The 22538-nt window shown below is 41.3% G+C and overlaps 2 protein-coding genes across 3 annotated transcripts in view; both read left to right on the top strand.

Moving 5' to 3' along the window:
* PDSS2 (decaprenyl diphosphate synthase subunit 2) overlaps nucleotides 1–22538 on the top strand; it is an 89424-nt gene that overhangs the window by 26611 nt on the left and 40275 nt on the right. For both annotated transcript variants that reach the window (XM_034409104.2, XM_034409105.2), the window contains exon 3: nucleotides 10416–10614. In XM_034409104.2, the coding sequence (XP_034264995.1) occupies nucleotides 10416–10614 (199 nt within the window). The remainder of the gene's footprint in view (nucleotides 1–10415; nucleotides 10615–22538) is intronic.
* LOC148116815 (uncharacterized) lies at nucleotides 18615–21116 on the top strand. The gene has a single exon (XM_087882623.1). The coding sequence runs from the start codon at nucleotides 19095–19097 to the stop codon at nucleotides 20802–20804; it is 1710 nt and encodes a 569-aa protein (XP_087738749.1). The 5' UTR covers nucleotides 18615–19094; the 3' UTR covers nucleotides 20805–21116.

The raw sequence follows: 22538 nt of genomic DNA, 5'->3' as shown, positions 1-22538 counted from the left end.
TCTGATTCTAACGGACAATGTGGCCACCAAGGCCCATATCAACAAACAAGGGGGGACCCGCTCCTGGACACTGATGCAGGAGACGGAGCGTCTTCTGTCATGGGCGGAGCTCTACCTCTCGTCGATAAAAGCCGAACACATCTCGGGGACTCTCAATCGAGAAGCAGATTGGCTCAGCAGAGACCAAATAGATCACGCCGAGTGGAAGTTAGACCCCAGCTTGTTCCAGGGCCTGTCCAGGAGGTTCGGCCTTCCCCTAGTGGACCTGTTTGCGACGGCTCAGAACACCCAATTGCCGAGATTCTTCTCCCGCTATCCATGTCCAGCAGCGGAGGGGCTGGATGCTCTTCGGAGTCAGTGGCCCCGGGGCCTTCTTTATGCCTTCCCTCCCCTTCCTGTCATCTCCAAGGTAGTGCGGAAGGTCATTCACGAACGGGCGAACCTTCTACTAGTAGCACCGTATTGGCCCCGTCGAGAGTGGTTCGCCGACCTCAAGAACTTATCAGTCGAACCACCGTGGAGGATTCCACCCGACAAGATAGTACTAACTCAAGGAGCCATCCGTCATCCGGAACCAGAATGGCTTCGATTAGCCGTGTGGCATTTGAGCGCATAAAGCTCATTAAGGACAATTTGTCTGCCGATGTTATCTCCATTATTCAGGCAGCTCGAAGGCCATCAACGATTCGTATTTATAACGCCTCATGGACTGCCTTCACGAGATGGTGCGGGGATCACCACGTAGACCCCACAACTGCTTCTGTTCCGGACATTCTGGGTTTTCTGCATGCGGGTTTCTCCAAGGGCTTGGCCCCCGCGACTCTACGCCGACAGGTGGCGGCTCTAGCCACTGTCCTGTCAGGAGAATCTCGTGTTCCTTTGTCTCAGGACCCCAGGATCCGTTCCTTCCTCCAAGGGGTCTCAAACTTGCGGCCTCCACCGATTCATCGCTACCCCACTTGGGACCTTACCTTGGTGTTGCAGGCCTTAACGGGTCCACCGTTCGAACCCATCGCTTCGTCCAGTCTACGCTACTTGTCTTTAAAAATGGCCTTTTTGTTAGCAATAACTTCGGCGCGCAGAGTATCCGAAATTGCTGCCTTGTCCATGAGAAGTGATCTCTGCATCTTCTATCCTGACCGGGTTGTTCTACGCCTCGACCCGGCTTTCGTTCCCAAAGTGAATACTCGTTTTCATCGAGCCCAAGAACTCGTCTTGCCTAACTTTTGCCCGAACCCGCGTCATCCTGCTGAGAAGCGGTGGCATACTCTAGATGTGAGACGGGCATTGAGAAGATATCTTAAAAGGACTGCCCCTTTTCGAAAGACTGAGGCTCTGTTGGTGTCCTTCCTTCCCTCTTCCCTGGGTCAGAAGGTTTCTTCAACCACAGTAGGAAGGTGGCTCAAAGCCTGTATTTCTAAGGCATATGACTTAAGAGAGGCCCCTGTCCCGGGTGGTATATTGCCCCATTCTACATGTAGCGCCGCAACCTCTGCGGCTTGGGCTACCCAGGCTTCGGTAGATGATATTTGCCGGGCGGCCACATGGTCTTCCCTTTCATCCTTTGTAAGTCACTATAGGCTGGATAAGTTTGCTTCTGCAGATGCTGCCTTTGGCAGAAGGGTATTACAGGCTGTAATCTCTCCACAGGGCCAGTCTACGGCTTAATTCCCTCCCTTTTCTTTCTAACTTGGGTATATCCCAGACTGAGGAGTGTCTGAACGGCGAGTAGGAAAATGGTCGTTGCTTACCTGAACGACCCTTTTATACTCGACGTTCAGACACTCCGTCCCTCCCTTTCTTGGCCGTGCCTGGCTTTGGTGGAGGTCTGCTTTTTCTCCCTCTGTAGCTGTCTGCTTCCTGTGTGTCTACCTGATGGAGTTTCTAATGGTCAATTCTGCTGCTATTGAGCCAAGTTGTCTTCGTGAAAAGTCTGAGGAGGAAGCAGGAAGAGAGGAGGATGCAGCTCCAGAGGGATTTGATTGACACTCAGCTGTGCAAATAGGAGTGATCGTAACCCAGACTGAGGAGTGTCTGAACGTCGAGTATAAAAGGGTCGTTCAGGTAAGCAACGACCAATTTCTTGATACCATCTTCTAAAATGGCCTTGCCTGGAACTCACTGTCAACTCCTTTTTTCCTGTGCAGGTTGCCCCATCTGCAACAAAGTGTTGGATTTCAGCCACTCACAGGTTTTACTTTCTAACTATGCCAATACACCTCAGTAGAATCCAAGGATATTTTTGAAAATAAAATGAGGAACATTCTTTGTTTTGGGACATGCTAGCATGCTTTTTAACTTTCCCTTAAAATAATAATATTTTTTTTAAAAAAACATCGTTAAAAGCTAGGTATCTTCTGGCACTAAGTTATGGATTCCCAGATTCATCTTTTTCACCAGTTTGCAAACTTCAGCAGTTTGTAGAATGGCAAACTGTTGCATCAGCTGTTCATATTTCTTTTCTACTATTTAGGCAATCATAAAAGATATTGCAGTTTAGATATGGTAGCTCTCCTCAAAATTAATAGTATTATTATTTGATAATGTTGATATTTTTGAATTATTCTATCATATTGTATGGTATGTTGTTCTATAGGCCATTTAGAATTAGATCACTAAAGCGTCATAAAAGCATTCATAATAAAATAAATAAAAACTTGAGAGCCTTTTAAGACTCCAGCTGTGAAAATACATAAGACTGATAATAGTAAGTTGTTCTTTAAAGACAATGTTTTACTGAAAGCTTTTTTGGATACAAAGGAAGCTCTTGATTCCTTAAATATGAACATTTCCTTTCCTTTCAAGTATTTCATTATCAAAGCTGATCCAAGAAACACAGTATCACACTGCAACACATATGTCACACTGACTTTTTTTGGTAGTTAGCAATTTTCATAAATTACACATTATGGATAAAAGAAATTTCCAAATAGATAAAAAAAGAAAACATTAATAACCATACAGTACCTAAATGTATGGTGACTTGAATGAAAGTTGCAATTTCATTCAATTGAAATTGCCCACCCCCGGAGTAGTGGACAATTTCAGCAAAACTTAGTATTATATTATTTGAAAGATTAAACACAGTCTCTGAAAGCATGTGCCATAAACATTAATTCATTTTTATTGGTACCAGAGTTTCCTTATTGTGTTTGGCATTTCCTTACTTGTACTCTGTCTTGATTATTTGTTTAGTAGTAAAAGATAATCTTACCACTATTGCTATCCATAATAGTGAAATACCTATATAAAAGCAGGAGTGCCAAATTCAACAGTCCCTGAAGCTACAATTCTTTAATAGAAAAATATGCTTCCATCCAGAACAGGTGTATACTATTCAGTCATCTCCTTCCACCAACGAAGAATAGATAAGATAGGATACTTCTTACCTGCATTAAATTTCTGTTTAATTTTCTGTGAATGTATTCAAACACTAACACTAAGCTAAAAAGAAATATGACTTTTCTGAGTTTTTGCTAGTTTAAAATATATTTATTTAGAACAATCGGACTATTAACTCATTTTTAAGGTATCCAACACAATATGTGACCACTATATTCCTATTTTCTTACTTAAAACTCAGCTGACTAGTTCTTTAAAATGTGCTAGACTAGAGAGCTTTGATCCACTGTTGCTATATCATAAAAAGACAGGATAATTTTATTCCTAACCATAATGGTTTTAACCTTGTGTACTAATTTGAATTTGCTTGTGAAAGTAGAATCTTAAATGAGATACAAATGAAGAAAAAATTGCTAATGGTGGCAGTGTATGTCTAATGAGTACTGTGTAATAAACCATAACCTCTTGAATAATGCTGTAGAAATCTGTATGATTATTTTGGATGGATAAGTCCCTGTATACGGCTCATTACCATCTGGCATAATATGTATTGATATAGTCCGTAATTGTGAACTATTTGACATGCTGTTTTTAACAAATGTGACTTGCCTGGTTAGGACTTGTGTATAGGGAAACGTAACAAGAGAATTACAGACGGTCAGTCTTGCTACACATCATGAGAAGTAGAATGAAGGTCTTCTACATCAGGTTCCAATCCAGTATCCATGTATGCAGATAAAGGCCAGCTACACAACTAAGAACCACCTATAGGGATCCACCCGTGCAGTTCCTCACCATCTTTCTTCAAAACAGATGGTCTGATCTGTCAGTTCTGAAAGTGAGTGTATTTTGGGAGTGTATGCTTGGAATAAATCTAGCCCGAACAGGTGATGCTGATAGTATTTAGAGGCATCTCTGCCAACCATCTGCTGCATTACCTTGGCCATGCTGGATTGGGGCTTTCCCTGCTTTCCTTGTAGCCATCTGTTTGCAAGTGGCTGCATTGATACTAGAACCTTGTTTTCTACATCAGACCTGCATATTCTCATGTCTATCATTATCCCAAGCCCACAATCTCTAGTTTTTTTCATACATTTATTTCATTTTCATACGTTATTTTTCAGAAGGATATATAAGTGTGGCTATCTGCCAGTGCAGCAGACATCATTAAGACAGCAACTCTGTCCATCCTTTGTAGTATTTCTTGAACCAGGTGTAGAAGTTTGCTGGCAGAAAGACGGAATCGGTAGTCTTTTGCACAAAATGAAAATCCACTCAGTAGAATTTTGTTTCCAAAAAGGTTGAAGAGTTTCTGGTTAACTTAGTCCGACTTTTCTAACTTTCTTTGTTAAGTTACATTATCTCATAGCAGGCATATATTAAATATAATAAAATATCTAGCAATTTCCTTTACAGTATTAATTATAAAAGCCCCTGACTTTGATACAAATGCCCCACTTCAGCTGTTTGCCTTTTGAGAAGTTTATTAAATAACTAATTGCACCTGAATATAGATGGGAAGTAATCTTCACTAAGCATGTCATAGAAAGCAAAGGACAGAAAACATCCATGTTTGCAATGAGTAGAGAGACTGCACTTGGATTACTATGTATGCCTCTGGTCCTTATTTAGCATATGGCATACATGGCAGGGAAATCTACACATGTTAGACACAATGCAGTGCTGACAGCCTGGGTTGCTAGTTTATTCTGTTTGGTGTCTGTGCATCTATCCTTGGTGCACTGCACTATCCTTGGTGGGAACTAACTTTACACCAATTAGCTAGCAGTATTCGGGTTGCTGGATCTTCCAGGCTCCTCCACCGGTCTCGCTTCACCTCCGGCCAGGTCCATCACTGGCTTCTGCTCTCCAAACACACGAATGCAGCTAGGTCATAGCAATGATTAAATGGAAATAAATTTTAATAAGTATGAATTATTTTCATGTAATTTCCAATAAGATTTGGCTTTAATTTGAAACCTTTTTAATAAGCAAAGGAATCTTAAACATTTTGCCTAAATGAGCTATTGCTCTCCTTTTTATCATGATACGTTACTTCTACTAAGAATTAGATTATTTGATTTTATATATAGGTACCATGTTTCCCCGAAAATAGGACATCTCCTGAAAATAAGGCCAAGCCTGATTTTTGGGGTGGGCTTAAATATACGCCCTCCCCCCAAAATAAGCCCCCCCTCTCTATCACACACACACACACACACACACACACACACACACACACACACACACACAGGTCCCTCACCCCCCCCAACCCTCCCAAGGCAGCCACATCCCTGCAAACTCCTGCACTCCCCGCCCCTTTCGCTGCCCAGGGCACCGACCATAGACCTCGAGCGCCTGCTCCTGTGCCATGGTGGTGGCCTGCCCTCTCGCCCAGGCGCTGTGTCCGCATAGCCTGCGCTACCAAGCGCCCGCCATAGCAGACTCAGCGCAAGCATCGCTGCCCCGGGGCTTCCTTTGCAAGGCGGCCACTGGCGGCCAAGCTCAGCCATGGGCAAAGAGCATGGCCATGGCTGGGCCGGCTGAGCTGTGTCTGTTGGTGCTGCCCTCGGCGCGGCTGCCCGGTGTCTCGCTGCCGGGCACCTGGAAAGAGTAAACTGGACCTGCGAGTTTGCCGGCGGGCACTCCAGTCAGTCAATGCTCAGGCAATTGGAGTGGAGAGGAGCAGGGGAGAAAGGGGAGGCCTCAGGCCACCGTCACCATAGAGTGGGAAGCACACTCCCAGAGCGGCCGCTGCCCTGGCTGAGGTTTGGAAGCCGCAGAGGCAGAGTTTGAGGGAGAGAGAGAGAGAAAGACTTCTGCTGCTTTCCTTGCATGCAGCCAAAAGCAGAAGCAGCAGAAGTCTTTCTTTTTCTCCCCCAAACTCTGCCTCTGCGGCTTCCAAACCCCAGCCAGGGCAGCAGCCGCTCTGGGAGTGTGCTTCCTACTCTATGGTGAGGGCTGGAGCTGGACCCTGCAGGGAGAGCTGGCCCAGGCCGTGGCATCCACGTGGGTGCTGGTGATGGGCGCCGGCGGCATTGGCTATGATCTCAAGGACCTGGTGCTCACCGGCTTCACCCACACCGACATGGTGAGGCCTGGGAGGCGCGCAAGCAGGGAGTGGGGGACAGGCACTTGTGCTGCTTGGCGCCTTTGGGCCACTCGCTTTCTACACACACACCTCGCAGGACAGGAGGGGCTTGCGAAGGGAGCCTCTCTCTGCCAGACTCCCGGCCGTGAGTGCACAGGCCACCCAGGCCTCCTGTACCCCTGAACTAATAAGACCCCCCAATAATAAGGCCAAGCCCTTATTTCAGGATTCAAAAGAAAATAAGACCCTGTCTTATTTTCGGGGAAACACGGTAGTCTTCCACTTACAATCCCAGTTGAGACCAGAATTTCCATTGCTAAGCAAAAAGTGGTTGTTAAGTGAGTCACACTTGATTTTACAACTATTTTTTGCCATGGTTGTTACGGAAATCAGTGCACTAGTTCAATGAATCACATGGTTGATACAACTTATTTTAATTTATTGTTTTATTCATATTGCTGCATTACAGTGGTTGTTATGCATTTTGTTATACTCTAATGAGGTTTCTAGAATGCATGCTGATGTATACATAAGGTTTGATCATTGCTGTTAATGCCATTGATTACTATGTAACCTGGTACTGACATAAAATGGGGCTTTTCAAATGGAAGAGAAGAATAAATATTAAGAGAATTCAAATATTAATCAGTAATACATTATTACAATTTGCATTTGCAAGGTTGTTCCTTTCCTTTTTGTATCTCAAATATGTATTTGTAATCATAGTTTTCATGCATAACTGTGTGTTTCCTTACTTAATGGTAGCAGTATAAGTCACTAATTCTTTATTGTTCAGATTAATGCAAAAATTAATAGCACTAGCAATAGTACTTAGACTTATATACCGCTTCACAATGCTTTACAGTCCTCTCTAAGCAGTTTATAGAATCAGCTTATTGCCACCAACAATCTGGGTTCTTATTTTACTGACCTCGGAAGGATGGAAGGATGATTCAACCTTGAGCTGGTCAGGATCGAACTATACAGTCAGGATCGAATAATACAGTCAAATTAGCTTGCAATACTACATTCTAACCATTGCACCAGCACGGCTCTTAATAAAAATAAAACATATTTTTAATTGAAGCTGAATGTATAGTAAAAAAAAAAAAAATCTTTTTTCTTAAAATGATATTCATGTGTAGCAGAATTTATTAATCCATTAATTTCTCATTTTCCATTTTACACAGTGCAAGTGAGGAAACAGGCAAGAAAGTGACAATGAACCATAGTTACTTTTGCATTTTAACTAGGATATGTCTTCAATATACAATTCTTGGCACACTCTGTTTACAAATATCACACTTACTGTATAGCAGGATACCAGGCAAATGCTGTTGCCTGTAGAATTAATGTTTAGGAATGATTTGATGGAGATCAGTATGGAACTGTTTATTCTACATTGGAATAGGGTGAAAATATTTGATGCAGTTATTAATTTTGAAATGAAGTAAGTGCAAGAGGCAAAAGACTACATAAGGGTCATTGAATTAGTAGCTTTGTTCTAAAAATGTATGAACAGTAGCTTGTCTGTTTAGTGGCGAAGAAAGAAACTGCTGCTCTCTCACACTTTTCTTCCTTTAAATATGTTCTAGTTCTAGGATTAAATGCTGATACTGAAAGATAAGGTGATAGTCCCCACTTTGTCAATTAGATGGCCATTATGTAAGACTCTTGGTTTAGGCAATATTTTTTTTTCTTAATGTTATTTCTTGTGCCATACATTAACTTCCATCTACAATATTTTCTCTGTAATTATCTTCACTGATTTATTCGTGAAGAGATAATTTGATAAGATTGCAATGTTATGTTTGTGTATTAATTATGAATGCCTTAATGAACTCAGCAAAGCTTGTCTTGGATTAAACATTTTATTCCTGTTTTTTTATAACCTACTTTTTCTTCTCTTTTACAACCAACGTCCAGCATTGTAAAACCTAAAGACATTGTAGAATTATAGAAACTCTGCTCAGAGTTACGTATGTGTGAGTTGAGCAGCTATATAAATTTGTTTAATAAATAGTAGAGATATAGAAGTGAGAAGAAAAGAGTCAATTACATATAGCATCCTACAGTTTTCCTTGGACTTCCCTTTGCTATTATGCCTTTCCAAAGAGGCAGAGCATTCTCTCTCCCCCTCCCTCCCTCCCTCCCTCCCTCTCTCTCTCTCTCTCTCTCTCTCTCTCACACACACACACACACACACACACAGAGTGTCTTTGGATTTCTACCCTTGAAGGTAGCCTAAAACATATTCACTTCAACCATAAGTATTTGTGGATAGGATAAGGGGAAAAGAGCCATCATGTCTATCATGACCCAATGCACATGATATTATCTAATTTACATCATTTGTGCAATGATGTCACGACACTTGTGAAATAATTGTGTCTTGTAAGCTATCCAATTACTAGACAGTATGATTGAAAAAGAGGAGTTGTTTACAATTATTTTTCTATACATGTTCTGTAGAATTGGCTTGCCAATTATGCATTTAAAAGCTCTATAAATACTGTACTCTTAGCTTTCATTGATTAAATAAATAACATTCCCTCTCAGTCTACATGTTTTGTGCGATACTTCAATAACTTTAATATTTGTGATTTTAAAAGTCATTGTTTTATAATTAATTTGGAGGTGGATGCAGTAATTATTAATTCTTTGAATGCTCCAGGATTTATATAGAAATGTTTCCCTTTAAACATTAATCTGAATTGAACTGCTGAAAAAAAAAAGCTGATGTTCTCTAGGAGATGTTCAAATCCTTGAAAATTGCCTACAGCTATTTAATAATTTCTCACGGTACCAGAATTCTGTGCTATTTCAATGAAAAATAAAGGAACCTGAAGAGGATGTAGTTAGCTAAATGTTATAGATGCTATTTGGAAAGTAAACAGAAAGGAAGGGTAAAATAGAAAGGGAGAGTTGGAAAATACTACATTTATATATTGTTGAAATTTTGTATGATGAGCTGAACAGTGAAAATTTTATTTTCTTCATTAAAAGCTTAATAGGGGAAGAAAAAGAACAGTAGTAATTTGGGTTGGATAATGAAGGGTTGTGTTTCAGGTCAAAAAAAAGAGCCTTTTCTCCTCAGGATATTAATATGTACCTTTGGGAAAAACAAGCTATCTGTTGAGGAAGCTGCAGCTTTATGTCCTCATCACTAGAGATCATCATATGCCCTTGGATCTTCCGAAGTCAGAAATGGCAGATCTCAGTTGCTGAGACCAGAGGGCTCTCATTGTGATTCATGGCAGGTATTCAGCTCAATCTGCCCAGAGCAAATCTGTTTAATGTTGATCAGCTGTCCATCTGATAAGTTGAATTGATATGGACATTTTCCTGGGAGGACTGCCCTGACAATGACAGCAGGAGCATCAGGATGCCTTATTAGTCTCTGTCTTCTCCCTCTCACCCACATCAACAGTAGAATATATTAACCCTTCCTTAGACCTTGGATTATAGCAGAATGCAGTTTTCTGTTCTAGAATATAAATGGCTTGTATTTCTATTTCATTCTGGAAGACCGCAAAGTTTAACAATGATTAGAATGTTTCTGTCCCATGCCACCATGTGTACCTCCATAATGTGATATATGGCAACACTAGTTTAGCTATTAAATCAGAACTACTGCTGCTGAAATAGGATACAAAATGATGATATACCCATAAGACTATTTTGGTCAATTTACATCATTAACTTTTTTTTCTTAATAATTATTGATGCATTAAATTGTCAATCCACATTTGAAGAATGGAGGAAGGATTTACATTTACAAGTTTTCCAAGAAATAAATATTCTGCTTCAGATAGAAATTGTAATCAAAAGTGATCATTGGCCAAATAAGTCCAAATAGAGTGAATGTTACATTTGTGCTGAAAAAATATCCAGTTATGCTCAATGTTTTTTTTTTTTAATATCTGTGACTCATGCAATGGTTCTGCAACTAATTGTAGTACGTCTGATCTTTACTTTAAAGCCAACGAACTCTTGCAGAGATCACAGAGTTGATCCACACAGCTTTCCTTGTGCATCGTGGAATAGTAAACATTAGTGAACTGACATCCTCTGATGGAGCATTGAAAGATATGCAATTTGGAAATAAAATGGCTGTCCTGAGTGGTGATTTTCTTCTAGCGAATGCCTGCACAAGTCTTGCTCAGCTGCAAAATACTAAGGTAATGTGATTTCTGTTGTTTTAAATGAGAGCATTTATGTATGCGTTTTATTTTGAAAAACTGTTCAATTGCTGCTTTTTGTGAGCTTACCTTGTTAGAAATCTTAGTGCTTTGTGGCATTTGGTGTCACTTTACATTGTACATACATCCTCCCTATCTGAAATTTTACTAGAGATGAACTGTCAACTATGTCAGATGAACTAAATATATAAATGTGTACTATGAAATTATTTCTCATATTGATTCCGAAAGAATCACTAGTGAGATTAGCAGGAAGATCTATCCTTGCAGAAAGAGTGAATTAAAGTAAATGAATTATAGCAGTTTTGATTCATTGAGCATCTTTTCAAAACATGAAAAAGTGTAAACATGGGGAACAAGTGAACACTGCTAAGCTGGCAGCAAATATTCATTAGTAGAATAAGATTTTTATAACAAGAATGATCACAGGAATCACAGGCCATGCTACCTGTTTCATTCAATATAGCCAAGTTATAATCTATAAACATATTCTTTGCATGTCTGTCAAACATGTATTTTGTGAATTGGCTCTTTTACTAAATCTGTTTTTAAAATTAGACAGAAGAATAGCCATGGATTTCAATGAAGCAGAAATGCTTTATGTTATTCTGTATCACATACTATTTCTAAGCAAATAGATGTAATTATTTTTAGCTTGCCACAGTTCAGATTTAAAACACAGTGACCTACAGAATTATGTGACTTTTCAACTAATTAAGCTTCTTGTTCTGAAAGTTATGCCAAAACATATTATCATTTTGTTCCTATTTTAGACAAATGAAAACTTAACGAACTTTTATGGTATATTACCTAAATGGAATCCACTCAGTATTTATATCAGCTCATTCTCTCCTGTCTTAAAAATAGTATAAATGCTTGATAGATTGATATGATATTGTAAAAGATACCTTTTTATTTTTTGCATTTATTGTAAAATTATGTTTTTAAAAGCCAAAAGTTGTTCTTCTGTTATTTTTCTGCTATGTAAGGTATACGTGCAGCTAGTATATTAACTTAATTTTATTTATTTACTTTCTTAATTACTTAGGTTTATTATACCTCAGTTGCTACCAACTCTCAAGCTATTTTAAACTACATGCTAGTTCAGAAAATAGATTAATACAATAATAAACTATAGTGTGTGTGTGTGTGTGTGTGTGTGTGTGTGTGTGTGTGTGTGTGTGTGTGTGTAGATAGACAGACAGACAGACAGACAGACAGACAGATTTGGAAGATTTTAAGCTAGGATTTTAACCAGAATTTTAAACATTTTAACTAACTTATTTAACATGACACGGGAAAACACCCGAGATTTTAATTTTTTGCATAGATAGATAGATAGATAGATAGATAGATAGATAGATAGATAGATAGATGAATAGATAGAATAGATAAAATAGATAAAATAGATAAAATAGATATAGATAGATAGATAGATAGATAGATAGATAGATAGATAGATAGATAGATAGTATAAAGTAATAATAAAGTGATACAATTCAAATTATACTCTCCCAAGGATTAACAAATTGTGAAGCTAGTCACAAATTTTTAAGTATTTAGCTATATATCATGTCAGATAGTCATGAATCTGCAAGTTACGCTTGTTACTTTTTAATGCTCCTCTAACATCTTTTCTGCATTCTGCTTGCCTTTCCATTTGTCTTTCCATCCCTTCAGAACTTCAGTATTAATTTGGGGACCTGTTAGAAATAACAACTGATACCATGCTGTCCCCAGTTAAGAAAATTTTATAGACATATTACAGGTAATCCTCGACTTACAACAGTTCACTTAGTGACCGTTCAAAGTTACAACATTACTGAAAAACGTGACTTAGACCAGGGGTCATCAATCTTTCGGACCTCAGGGACCACTAAATTCATAATTTTAAATCCCGCGGACCACGAATATGATCTGCCTAATGACCGGCTGGGTGGGCGTTACTAGGTGGTCATGTGACTCAGTGGGCTTGGTTAACTCGATGTCACTCACATCGAGGGGTGCCTCACTTGCCCCTCCCCTCCCAGCCACTCCTCGCCTCCCCACCTGAGCTCTTTAGGGCCCCAACAGGAAGCAGTTATTGGAGCTAAGCAGCCACCACGAGAAAGAGTTGGCAAAACAGCTCATTTCAAGTTGGATCTGACCAAGAAGGAGGCTCAGCAGAAGCACCTCACTGAGGACTACGAGCATAGGCTTTCCAAGCAGAGGGAAGAACTGCGGGAGTGCAAGGCCAGGTACTGGCGCCTGGAGGCTCAGCTGGCTGAGATAGTCAGCCAGTTCCATGCCATGATGCAGTCCCACTGGAACGAGGCCCTCCGGCTCTTCACCACCAGCAGTGCTTCCATCCAGCCTTCACCCAAAGCCCTGTACCAGAGGGCTGAAGCAGACCCCAAGTCGGAATTTCTGTCCCCCTCTGACACATACAGAAAGACCCTGACAAGACTCTGCAGCAACACAAACGTTCATTGCATGCATCCGGCCCAGGGGCTGTAGTTTGAGGACCCCTGATTTAGTGTAATATAAAAAATGCAAATAATTTTTCTGCGGACCACCAAAATTTTCTCATGGACCACCAGTGGTCCACGGACCACCAGTTGGTGACTGCTGACTTAGACCATTTTTCACACTTATGACTGTTGCAGCATCTTCATGGTTATACGATTTACATTCGTATGCTTGGCAACTGACTCAATTTTATGACAGTTGCAGAGTCCAGGGATCATGTGATCAACTGACAAGCAAAATCAATGGGGAAACCAGATTCACTTAACAACCATGTTACTAATTTAACAATTCACTTAAGAAATGTGGCAAGAAAAATCATAAAATAGGGCAAAACTCACTTAACAAATTTCTTACTTAGCAATATAAATTTTGGGCTCAATTGTGGTCGTAAGTTAGGACTACCTGTATAAACAGATAATAGAAAAACAGAATCTGCACATGGGGGCAAAGAATACATCTTATCATTTTTTGTTCATTATGAATTGCTCACATTGTAATTTACCTTTAAAATGGCTGTTAATCAGTGTCTGACTGCTGTCATTTTAATAAAATATGTGTATCTTAAAGACTATAGGCTGCTTTGTTTACGGTACTTGGAGAAAACTTGCAGGATAAATTCATGAAAGTTCTGCTTTGTGCAGTTTTCTCAACTTTTAATTCTTACTGTACCACTTGCGATCCCTATATTTTGCAATCTGTTAACTAGGATAACAAATAAATTTAAATGAGTTATGAATTCATTACAGTAGTAATGCTAGCCATGAGAATCTACAGAGAGCAAATAGGCACAGATTTGTTTATTGATTATTGAAGCAAATAGTATAATATATGTATCTTAGATTCCTAGTGTTACTTTGCACTATAAGTCCAAAATTAATTGTATCATGATCTTATAGCTAATTGTCAGAGCTTTTCTGCAAAGCATTTATCTTGTTTCTATCAAGGCTGACAATTACATGTGAAAATTTTGGCTTATAATGAAATGTAGAGCTATTTTATAATTATCAAGGGTAAAATTAGCGAAGTCAATTATTTTCCCTTCAGATCTTTCCCAGTAGATCTTAAAAGAGTGCATCGTAATTGCCTTAGGTAACACTTTGATACTTAAATAATCATTACTTTAAGAATGTTGCTAATCTTGTCACAATGTACCTTTTTGCAATAATACTATATAAATATATCACTGTTGAGTGAATCTATTGAAATGTCAGTTATAAATTGCATGCCGTTGTTCCACGCAAACAGATTGTATCTGCAATTTTAAGTCATGTTATGACTTTTCTCAACTCTTGCCATGCACATACCCTTTTCATAGTAACATATGAAGATCATGTTTAGAAAGTGACAATTTCAAACTTTTTTGGTCTAACTAAAATTACTGTTTTCAGTTCTGGAATTCTATTTTCTTGTCTTTTCATTGTCCACTGGGTAACAGCTAAATTAACGTGCAATTTCAGAATGTAAACAGGGCTGTCAAATTCATTATCTCTTGAGAAAATATATAGTTTACTCAATGATAAGGTATCTGATAGTTGAGAGTATTCTGAAGCAGAACAGTGGGATGTTTCAGAAGAAAACCCATGTCTGATGGATTTTAGTTTTTATTGCATGTTTTATTTCACTATCTTAGTATCTCTGTTTATTAGTTAAGCTTGCTCATTCTTAAATAGGTGTAGATTAGATATAAATTCTGAGTCGAGAGATCAATATATAACAAATACAACTATTTACCAACGTGGTAGTTTGTTGTGTAGGGATATATACAAAGTTTTGAAATCACATTGCATTCAAAATCTGAATCATTTGCAAAATGATCGGAATAGTTGTTATAAACTTGACAGAACTGTTTCAAACTCAAATGGAGTGCTTTCCACTCAGGTGACTTGCATTCAAAGTGAGTTGAACACTTTAAAACTGGATAATAAAATAAAAATGTTGTATGGAACATAGCATTTCATATATATAGCTTCAACTGATCAATATGAGGCAGTATTGTTTTGTTAGGCATTAGTTGTTTAAAAATAACCAATTACACAGATGTACTACTTATAGAGTGGATGAATTTCCATATGCTAACTTTACATATTTCTAAAGGCATAAATATGTTGCTTACAAATAAACTGTTTGTTTACATAAATAGCATTGATTTATGCAAACAGCGCTTCCTTCTGCACAGAATCCAATAAACCATTTCATTTGTAAAGCAAACTGGCAGCGTTGAGAAGTTTCTGATTTTAAAGACAACAGTATCAGCTGTATCCACAGAAAGGGTATTCTGTTTGTGAAGATACTTTGGATATAGACATGGTTGTGTTTGAAAGACATTGTTCTGATCTCTTGCATAGCTTTTTTTCCTCTGGCTTGTTCCAAATGGAGCACTCTGGTTTGTATGATAAGCTAGCAAATCTTACATACGGCCATCTGTGGTTTTCTGGCAATGCTGATTGGTAGGAGGGGAATTTTGGCTTGCCATGATGCTTGAATGTAATGTTCATGTGGCAGGTCTAGCCAAAAATTCCATTATGAGCGAAGCTAGTAGAAAATACTGATGTATCATAAATGGCCATGTCAATTTAAAAATCTGTAATATATGGCCAACTCGGTTTAATAATAAGTAAATTTGATTGTGAAGTTAAATGTTCAGAAATAAAAAAGCAATAATTGCATCTTTAGCATCTTGCTGTATTTTGCCATTAATTTTAAAACTAAATATGGTATCAGTGACTGGAAGCAAAAGAAAAGAAACAAATATTATTTTTAATTAAACCAATTATTCTCACTCATGTACAAATGCATAACACAATCCAATTAATCGGATGTATTTTTCATGAGGGATATTCTAAATCTCTAAGATCTCTTTTTATCATTTATTGTAGAAAAGGAACAAAACCATAAATCCAAATTATATTTTTTTGTTAGGAATTTCCTATGAGCTGGAGAGGGACACTTTTGAGTTTGTCTTGACTCCTGCTTGGAGAAGTTTATGCAATTTTCTTGGCAAGATTTTCAGAAGAATTTTCCTCTTGTCTTATTCCTAGAGCTGAGAGAAGGAGAAAGAGACTGGCCCAAGGATCACCCAACTGGGTGTCTAGGGTAGAATGCGAACTCACAGTTTTCCAGTCTCTAGTATACTGCCTTAACTGCTACACCATTGTATCCTGAGCAGAGAATGCTAGCAACAGGCATGCTGCATAGGCTCACCAGAGAAATAAGATTTGTAATTTAAAATTCAAACAGAGACTGAATTTACAGAGGCTTTTAATAGATTTTTTTCAAATAAAAAACAGAATTTCAATGCCCTCTTCTATGGACAAAGCATAGCTATTCATAGCTATTGCAGGCCATTTTGGGTGAAATTTCAGGAAGCCCATCAATATTGACTACTTCTCATATTCTTCTGCCTGCATGGAGATAAACAATATTTTGTGAGCTTTGGAGGCTCAGTAGAACATCTTATGTCAATTTTTTAAAATAAAAGCTTCTTATGTTATTGAAGATCTCAACAAAGAAGAATAGATCTCATCTTCTGGAGGGTTTATATTATGTTTGTAACCATTCTGATATCCAAATGTTGCTTTACTGATCTTAGAGTTCCTGAGAGAATGACTACATCTATATTAGCAGTTTATTGTACTTTAATTCTAACTAATTTTGATTAATAATTATCTCTTAAGATTGAATTGTGGTTTCTTCCAAAATTAATCCCATGAAATAAACATTAGATTTTAAGCGCTCCATTTAGCTAAATTGCACTGCAGTTTTCATCATAGCGTTAGCAATATATTTCTGTTGTTTGTTATGCATCATATTGAAAACACATTTTAATTTCTACTGCAATATTATAAACTTCATAATAAATTCAGGCAAATTTTACTTGATGTTTACTTCTATTTTGAAATGAATAATCTTATGTTTCACAAATTCACTGATGAATTTAGTTGTTCCATGTCTTAGGGATGAAAGTATGCTGAAGACATAATACAATCAATATACAGATATAATTATAATTACCATAGCATACTGGCACATCTTGGGTCAATAATACATTTTATCTCAAATTCCATTATTTAGATATGTAAGTCGTAACCATTTTTAATTGTTAGTACAACCAAACCCTTTGATCCCGGGGAAAAAAAATATTTGGGGCGTACTGTGAAGAATGAAATCATGATCTAAAATCACTTATAAGATACTAAGGTGAACAAGAAGCCAAATGCAATGTACACCGAAAATAGAATTAACGCTTGAAAAGAAGTATATTGTTGCAGTTGAAGCTTATGCCAGAAATAATTTTTCATCAGTTAGTAGTACCATTGAGCTTCAGATCATAAGAGAGAGAGAGAGACTCATTTGGCAATTTAATGGTATTTTGTTTGCAAAAAAAAAAAAAAAAAAGCTTTTTCAACACCTTCTTGTTACTGTCTCTGCATCCTTTGAAGAAGTGTTCCTGATAGACCTTGGTACCATATGGAATAGTGTTAGATTCTGTGTGAATCAGCTACAGATGTATCATCAGTGGGGGAGAATTGAACTACCGCTATATCAGCAGATGACTGCTGCTACTGCTGGGACCTTGTTGGATCCAAACTAGTATGTTTCAACATCTCTGATTGCTCAGAGGGATTTCTAATGCATTTTTTCTTTTTTTCCCCCTGCTCATTAAACTCATAAAGAACAAAACCCCTTAAAAGTTGTAGTATTGGTTTCTGTACATTTGTAATACGATAACAAAATGACACCCTAATTTATAAATGAATACATTCACATACAGTATTATTAAACATAGAGTGCCAGCTGGAAGAGAAGTGACAAGGAAAAGAGGGAAAAACCCAGTATACTAAATTACCTATTTTGGCAATCCTAGTGCCCAGATTGCTTTGTGATGAGAACCTTGGCCAATATGAATGTGAGAATATTTTAGAGATCCAGACTATACAAATCTCGATTACCATGAGATGCCAGCAAAGAGATACAGGAAACCATTTACAAGATTTTGCAGCCCAGATCTGGTGGTCCTGGTTTTAACAAAAGAAATGTGTGTCCAGCACAAAATACACAGTTCCCTTAAAGCAAACATGCAGTTACATATGTAAATAATGCAAACATATATCATGCTATCTGAAGGGAAAGCTCACTGTTGAGAATATGAATGTCTAGCAAGCTCCAAAATGCAGATATGTCTAGCTATTTCATTTTATTGTAGAAGATATTCTCCGAAGATGGCGCCCACGGCAGTCAGACTGGGTGTCGACATGTCAGCTATCCTATAGGACCGAGTCTACTGGAACTTTAAGCCCGCCTCTTCCTGCTTCCTTCCAGTTTTTCGACTCGGTCTCTATCAGGACAGCAGTGTCTGTAGCGTTTTCTTATCAAATTTGAATCTCTGAACTTGTTTATTTGTGGATTTCTTATTATTCAACTGGTTTTCGGAGAACAAATTCGTTCCCAGCGAGAAGGGACGGATCCCGGTCCGCTGAGGGCCGCGCAGCGGCGGGAACTGTCGGCTGACAGTTTCCTGGATTTAGCGCGCACGAGCCTGCTCTGACTAGCTCCGCCGCGCTTCGCCCTGCCTTTCGCGCTCCCAGGCGACCTCTGACCACCGAGGGACTGCCGGCTATCAGGTTTGTCTTCGGCGCGCACGAGCCGGCTCTCCCTAGCTCCGCCGCGCTTCAACCCGTTTCCCGTGCTCTCAGGCGGCTACTAATTGACGAGACCTTGCCGGCTGTCAGTTTCTTTTCGGCGCGCACGAGCCTGCTCCGTCTCGCTCCGCCGCGCTTTGGCTCTATTCTTCCCGCCCTCCTGCGATCATCAAGACCCGGTCTACAGCTGATCGGCGCTAATTACCTGCCGTGCCAATTTCGCACCCGTTTAAAGCCGAACGGCTAGCAGGCTTCAGGCAGATCGCTTCCACCTCGATATCTAATTAATTTGGCGCCTTCAGTAGGTTCAAAATGGCGGATGTCTCAGGCTCAAAGTCAAACCGCACCAAGGCGCAGAGCAAGAAGCGCCATGTTGAGATGGATCCTGGGGAGGGCCCTTCTTCCAGCCATAGGGGAACTGAAAGGTCTTCTTCTACCAAACGTTCCCATTCCTCCAAGGGCTCTTCTCTATCCAGGGATGAGAGCCGGCGCCATAAAGCAATGGAAAAGGCATTCGAGAGAGCCCATTCCAAGGCATTGCAGGATCCTAGGCAATTACCATCAGGCCCTCCTGCTGCTGCTCCACCAGACCGGGCGGACCCTGCTCCTTCTTTGTCGCCTGACCGCTCTTCACGGGGAGACCCCAGCTGTGTGACTGACGTGGCTTCTGTTTTTCCGTTGGATGCCACTATCACAGAACCCCCGGCTCAACAGTCCTCGGTCCCTCCAGTACAATCCTCTTTGGGTCCAGGGCTCCTTCAATGTGCCCAGGTTCCCACTGATTTACAACCTTCTCTAGCAGATCTTATTTCGGAGGCGATTCGTCAGGGAATAGCGCAGGGTCTACAACAACAATCTGCCTCAGCCCGGCCTGGCCGCCGATCGCGCTCCCGCTCTCGTCCATACCATGAGGAAACCATGGCTGATGATTATGGCCAGGACTCTGCTAGTCAGGACTCCTTATCTGAAGAGGAGGCTCTTCCGGAGCAAGATCTTTCAGAAGACGAGGGGCTGGAGCCTGACCAGCCGGCCTTTGTGGGTCTTTTCAAGCCCCACATGTTTCGTTCTCTTTTGTTTAAAGCTAAGACGATCACCGGATTGGGCGACAGACCCACCTCTTCTGGTGACTCAACTTCTCAACCGGATGCTACTTCGGCCTTGTTTCAAGAACCTCCTGTCCATTCGGAGATAGTTCCAGCCCCGAAATTATTTTCGGATGTCTTGAAGCGACAGTGGTCTTCACCCAGTTCTGGGCCAATCCCGAACAACCTGGACAGAAGGTTTTACAATTTAGCCACAGAATTCTCTTCCCTGCTTCAGGTTCCCTCGGTAGACTCTCCTGTGGTGGCCCTAGTCTCTTCTTCCCCTCTTACTGGGCCTTCTGAGGAACATTTGAAACCGGAGGACAAGAAGGCAGAGCGGACCCTCATCAAGGCCCATCAGGCATCAGCCTGGTCTGTGCAGGCCTCATCTGCAGCATCTTTTTTTAGCCGGGCCTCTATACTATGGCTGCGCCAGCTGCAGCAGCGCATACCATCATCTGACCAGCGCACACATCAGGACATTACTAAGATCTTGGCTGCGGTGGAATTTTCCGCTGATGCCACGTTGAACGCGGCCCGATTCTCAGCCAAGGCCATTGGCTCCTCTGTAACCTCACGCCGTCTCCTCTGGCTGCGGAATTGGCAAGCCGATGCTAGAAATAAATGGCGCCTGGCTTCTTCTCCTTACAGTGGCGCTAAATTATTCGGAGAACAACTGGACCCATTACTCATCGAGACTAAGGACCATCGGAAGATCCTACCCGCTCTGTCTCGCCGGTCAGAATATCGCCCGCAGGGATCCTTTCGTTCCTCCTCCTTTCGAGGCCTCGATTCTACCTACCCTCAGCATCGCCATCAACGATCCTTCCCCCTCAGGGGTGCTCAGCAGAACGACAACCAGGTCAGACAGGGATCCCGGTTTCCCCTCAAGAGGCCATTTCGAGGTGGGAGGGGTCGCCCTTACCGACGGTCCCGCTAATCCAGTAACTGATTCCCTGATCGGCGGTCGTCTAACCTTTTTCGCCGATCAATGGGATTTGTCGGTTTCCGACTCTTGGGTAAAGGACACCATCAGGTTTGGCCTCCCTCTCGAATTCCGGTCCATTCCCCCGAGACACTACCTTCGTTGTCCCGTTTCCCTAGACCCAGTTAAACGGGCTAGGGTGGAGGAAGCCATCCATCATTTATTATCTATTAAGGCCATTCAGCCTGTCCCTGTTTCTCAAAAGGGGTTTGGTTTTTATTCCCGATTGTTTTTGGTCCCCAAGGCCTCGGGGGGTTGGAGGGCCATTCTAGACTTAAAGTCCCTCAACCGACACATAGTCTATCGTCGGTTTAAAATGCAGTCGCTGCATACCATCCTGCTCTGCATTCGTCAGGGGGACTTCATGTCTTCCATAGACTTAACTGAGGCCTACCTCCACATCCCCATCCTTCCCTCCCACCGTAAATTTCTACGTTTTTCTTATAACGGGCAACATTTTCAGTATGCTGCCCTTCCCTTCGGGCTCTCATCTGCCCCCAGGGTGTTCACAAAGATTATGGCGGCCCTTATGGCCCACGTCTCTTCCATTCCCATACGGGCGCTCTTTTATTTGGATGATATTCTCATCCTGTCCCAGACACAGTTGCAGGCGCAACGGGACATTTCCATGGTTGTGTCTCTCCTGCAACGGCACGGTTTTTCAGTCAATTGGGCTAAAAGCCATTTGACACCTACCATGTGCCTTCAACATCTAGGAGCTATTATCAATTCCACCAATCTACAGGTCTCCTTGTCTCAGGACCGCCAATCTAGTCTCTCAGACATGGCGTCCTCTTTCGGGAGGCGGGGCTCCGCCTCCCTTCTAGGTCTCTCCACCCTACTAGGTAAGATGGTGTCCTCTTACGGCATTGTGCCGTGGTCTCGCCTCCACAGCCGGGAACTCCAATGGTTCTTGCTGCCTTACCAACGGACGTTCCGCAGTACGTCGGCTTCCAGGGTGGTTCTCCCTCCAGCAGTGATAGACTCTCTCAGTTGGTGGACGTCGCCAGCCATATCCCGGGGCTCTTTCTTCGGGGAGGCCACCAGAGTCATCATCACCACAGATGCCAGTCTGTCGGGCTGGGGCGCCCATCTGGAGAGCCTTCTGTCCCAGGGACTTTGGTCCCCTCCAGAGCGGGCCCTCAACATCAACCTTCTGGAGTTGCGAGCCATCTATCTGGCCCTCCTGAGTTTCGAACCTCATGTCCTTGGCCGGGATGTCCTCATTCTGACGGACAACGTCTCGGCCAAGGCTCATGTGAACAAACAAGGCGGAACCCGCTCTCGTTCCTTGATGAAGGAATCCCTCCGTCTGGGCCTCTGGGCGGAACTTCACCTGGCGTCACTTCAAGCGGAACACATTTCAGGGACGGCGAACATCTGTGCAGATTCTCTCAGCCGACACATCATCGACCCAGCCGAGTGGAGCCTTCATCCCGAGATATTCAAAGACCTCTCCTCCCGCTTTGGCACTCCCTCGGTAGACCTCTTTGCCTCAGCCAGCAACCATCAGCTCCCCCGCTTCTTCTCTCGCTACCCCGCTCCGGGAGCGGAGGCGGTGGACGCTCTACGCAGCCCCTGGCCCTCCGGACAGCTGCTCTATGCCTTTCCCCCCCTGCCCCTCATCCCCAGGGTCGTGCGGAAAATTTTGTCGGAAAAAGCGGAGGTCCTCTTGCTGGCTCCTCACTG

The sequence above is a fragment of the Pantherophis guttatus genome, chromosome 1 (assembly GCF_059756535.1).
Source record: "Pantherophis guttatus breed Tessera chromosome 1, ASM5975653v1, whole genome shotgun sequence".
Classification (NCBI taxonomy): domain Eukaryota; kingdom Metazoa; phylum Chordata; class Lepidosauria; order Squamata; family Colubridae; genus Pantherophis; species Pantherophis guttatus.
The sequence above is the reverse complement of the archived record's forward strand: the minus strand, read 5'-3'. Positions and strand labels throughout refer to the sequence as shown.

What these genes read in the sequence shown, in the direction of transcription:
- LOC148116815 (XM_087882623.1), top strand. Translation starts at nt 19,095, where the DNA reads ATGGCGGATGTCTCAGGCTCAAAGTCAAACCGCACCAAGGCGCAGAGC.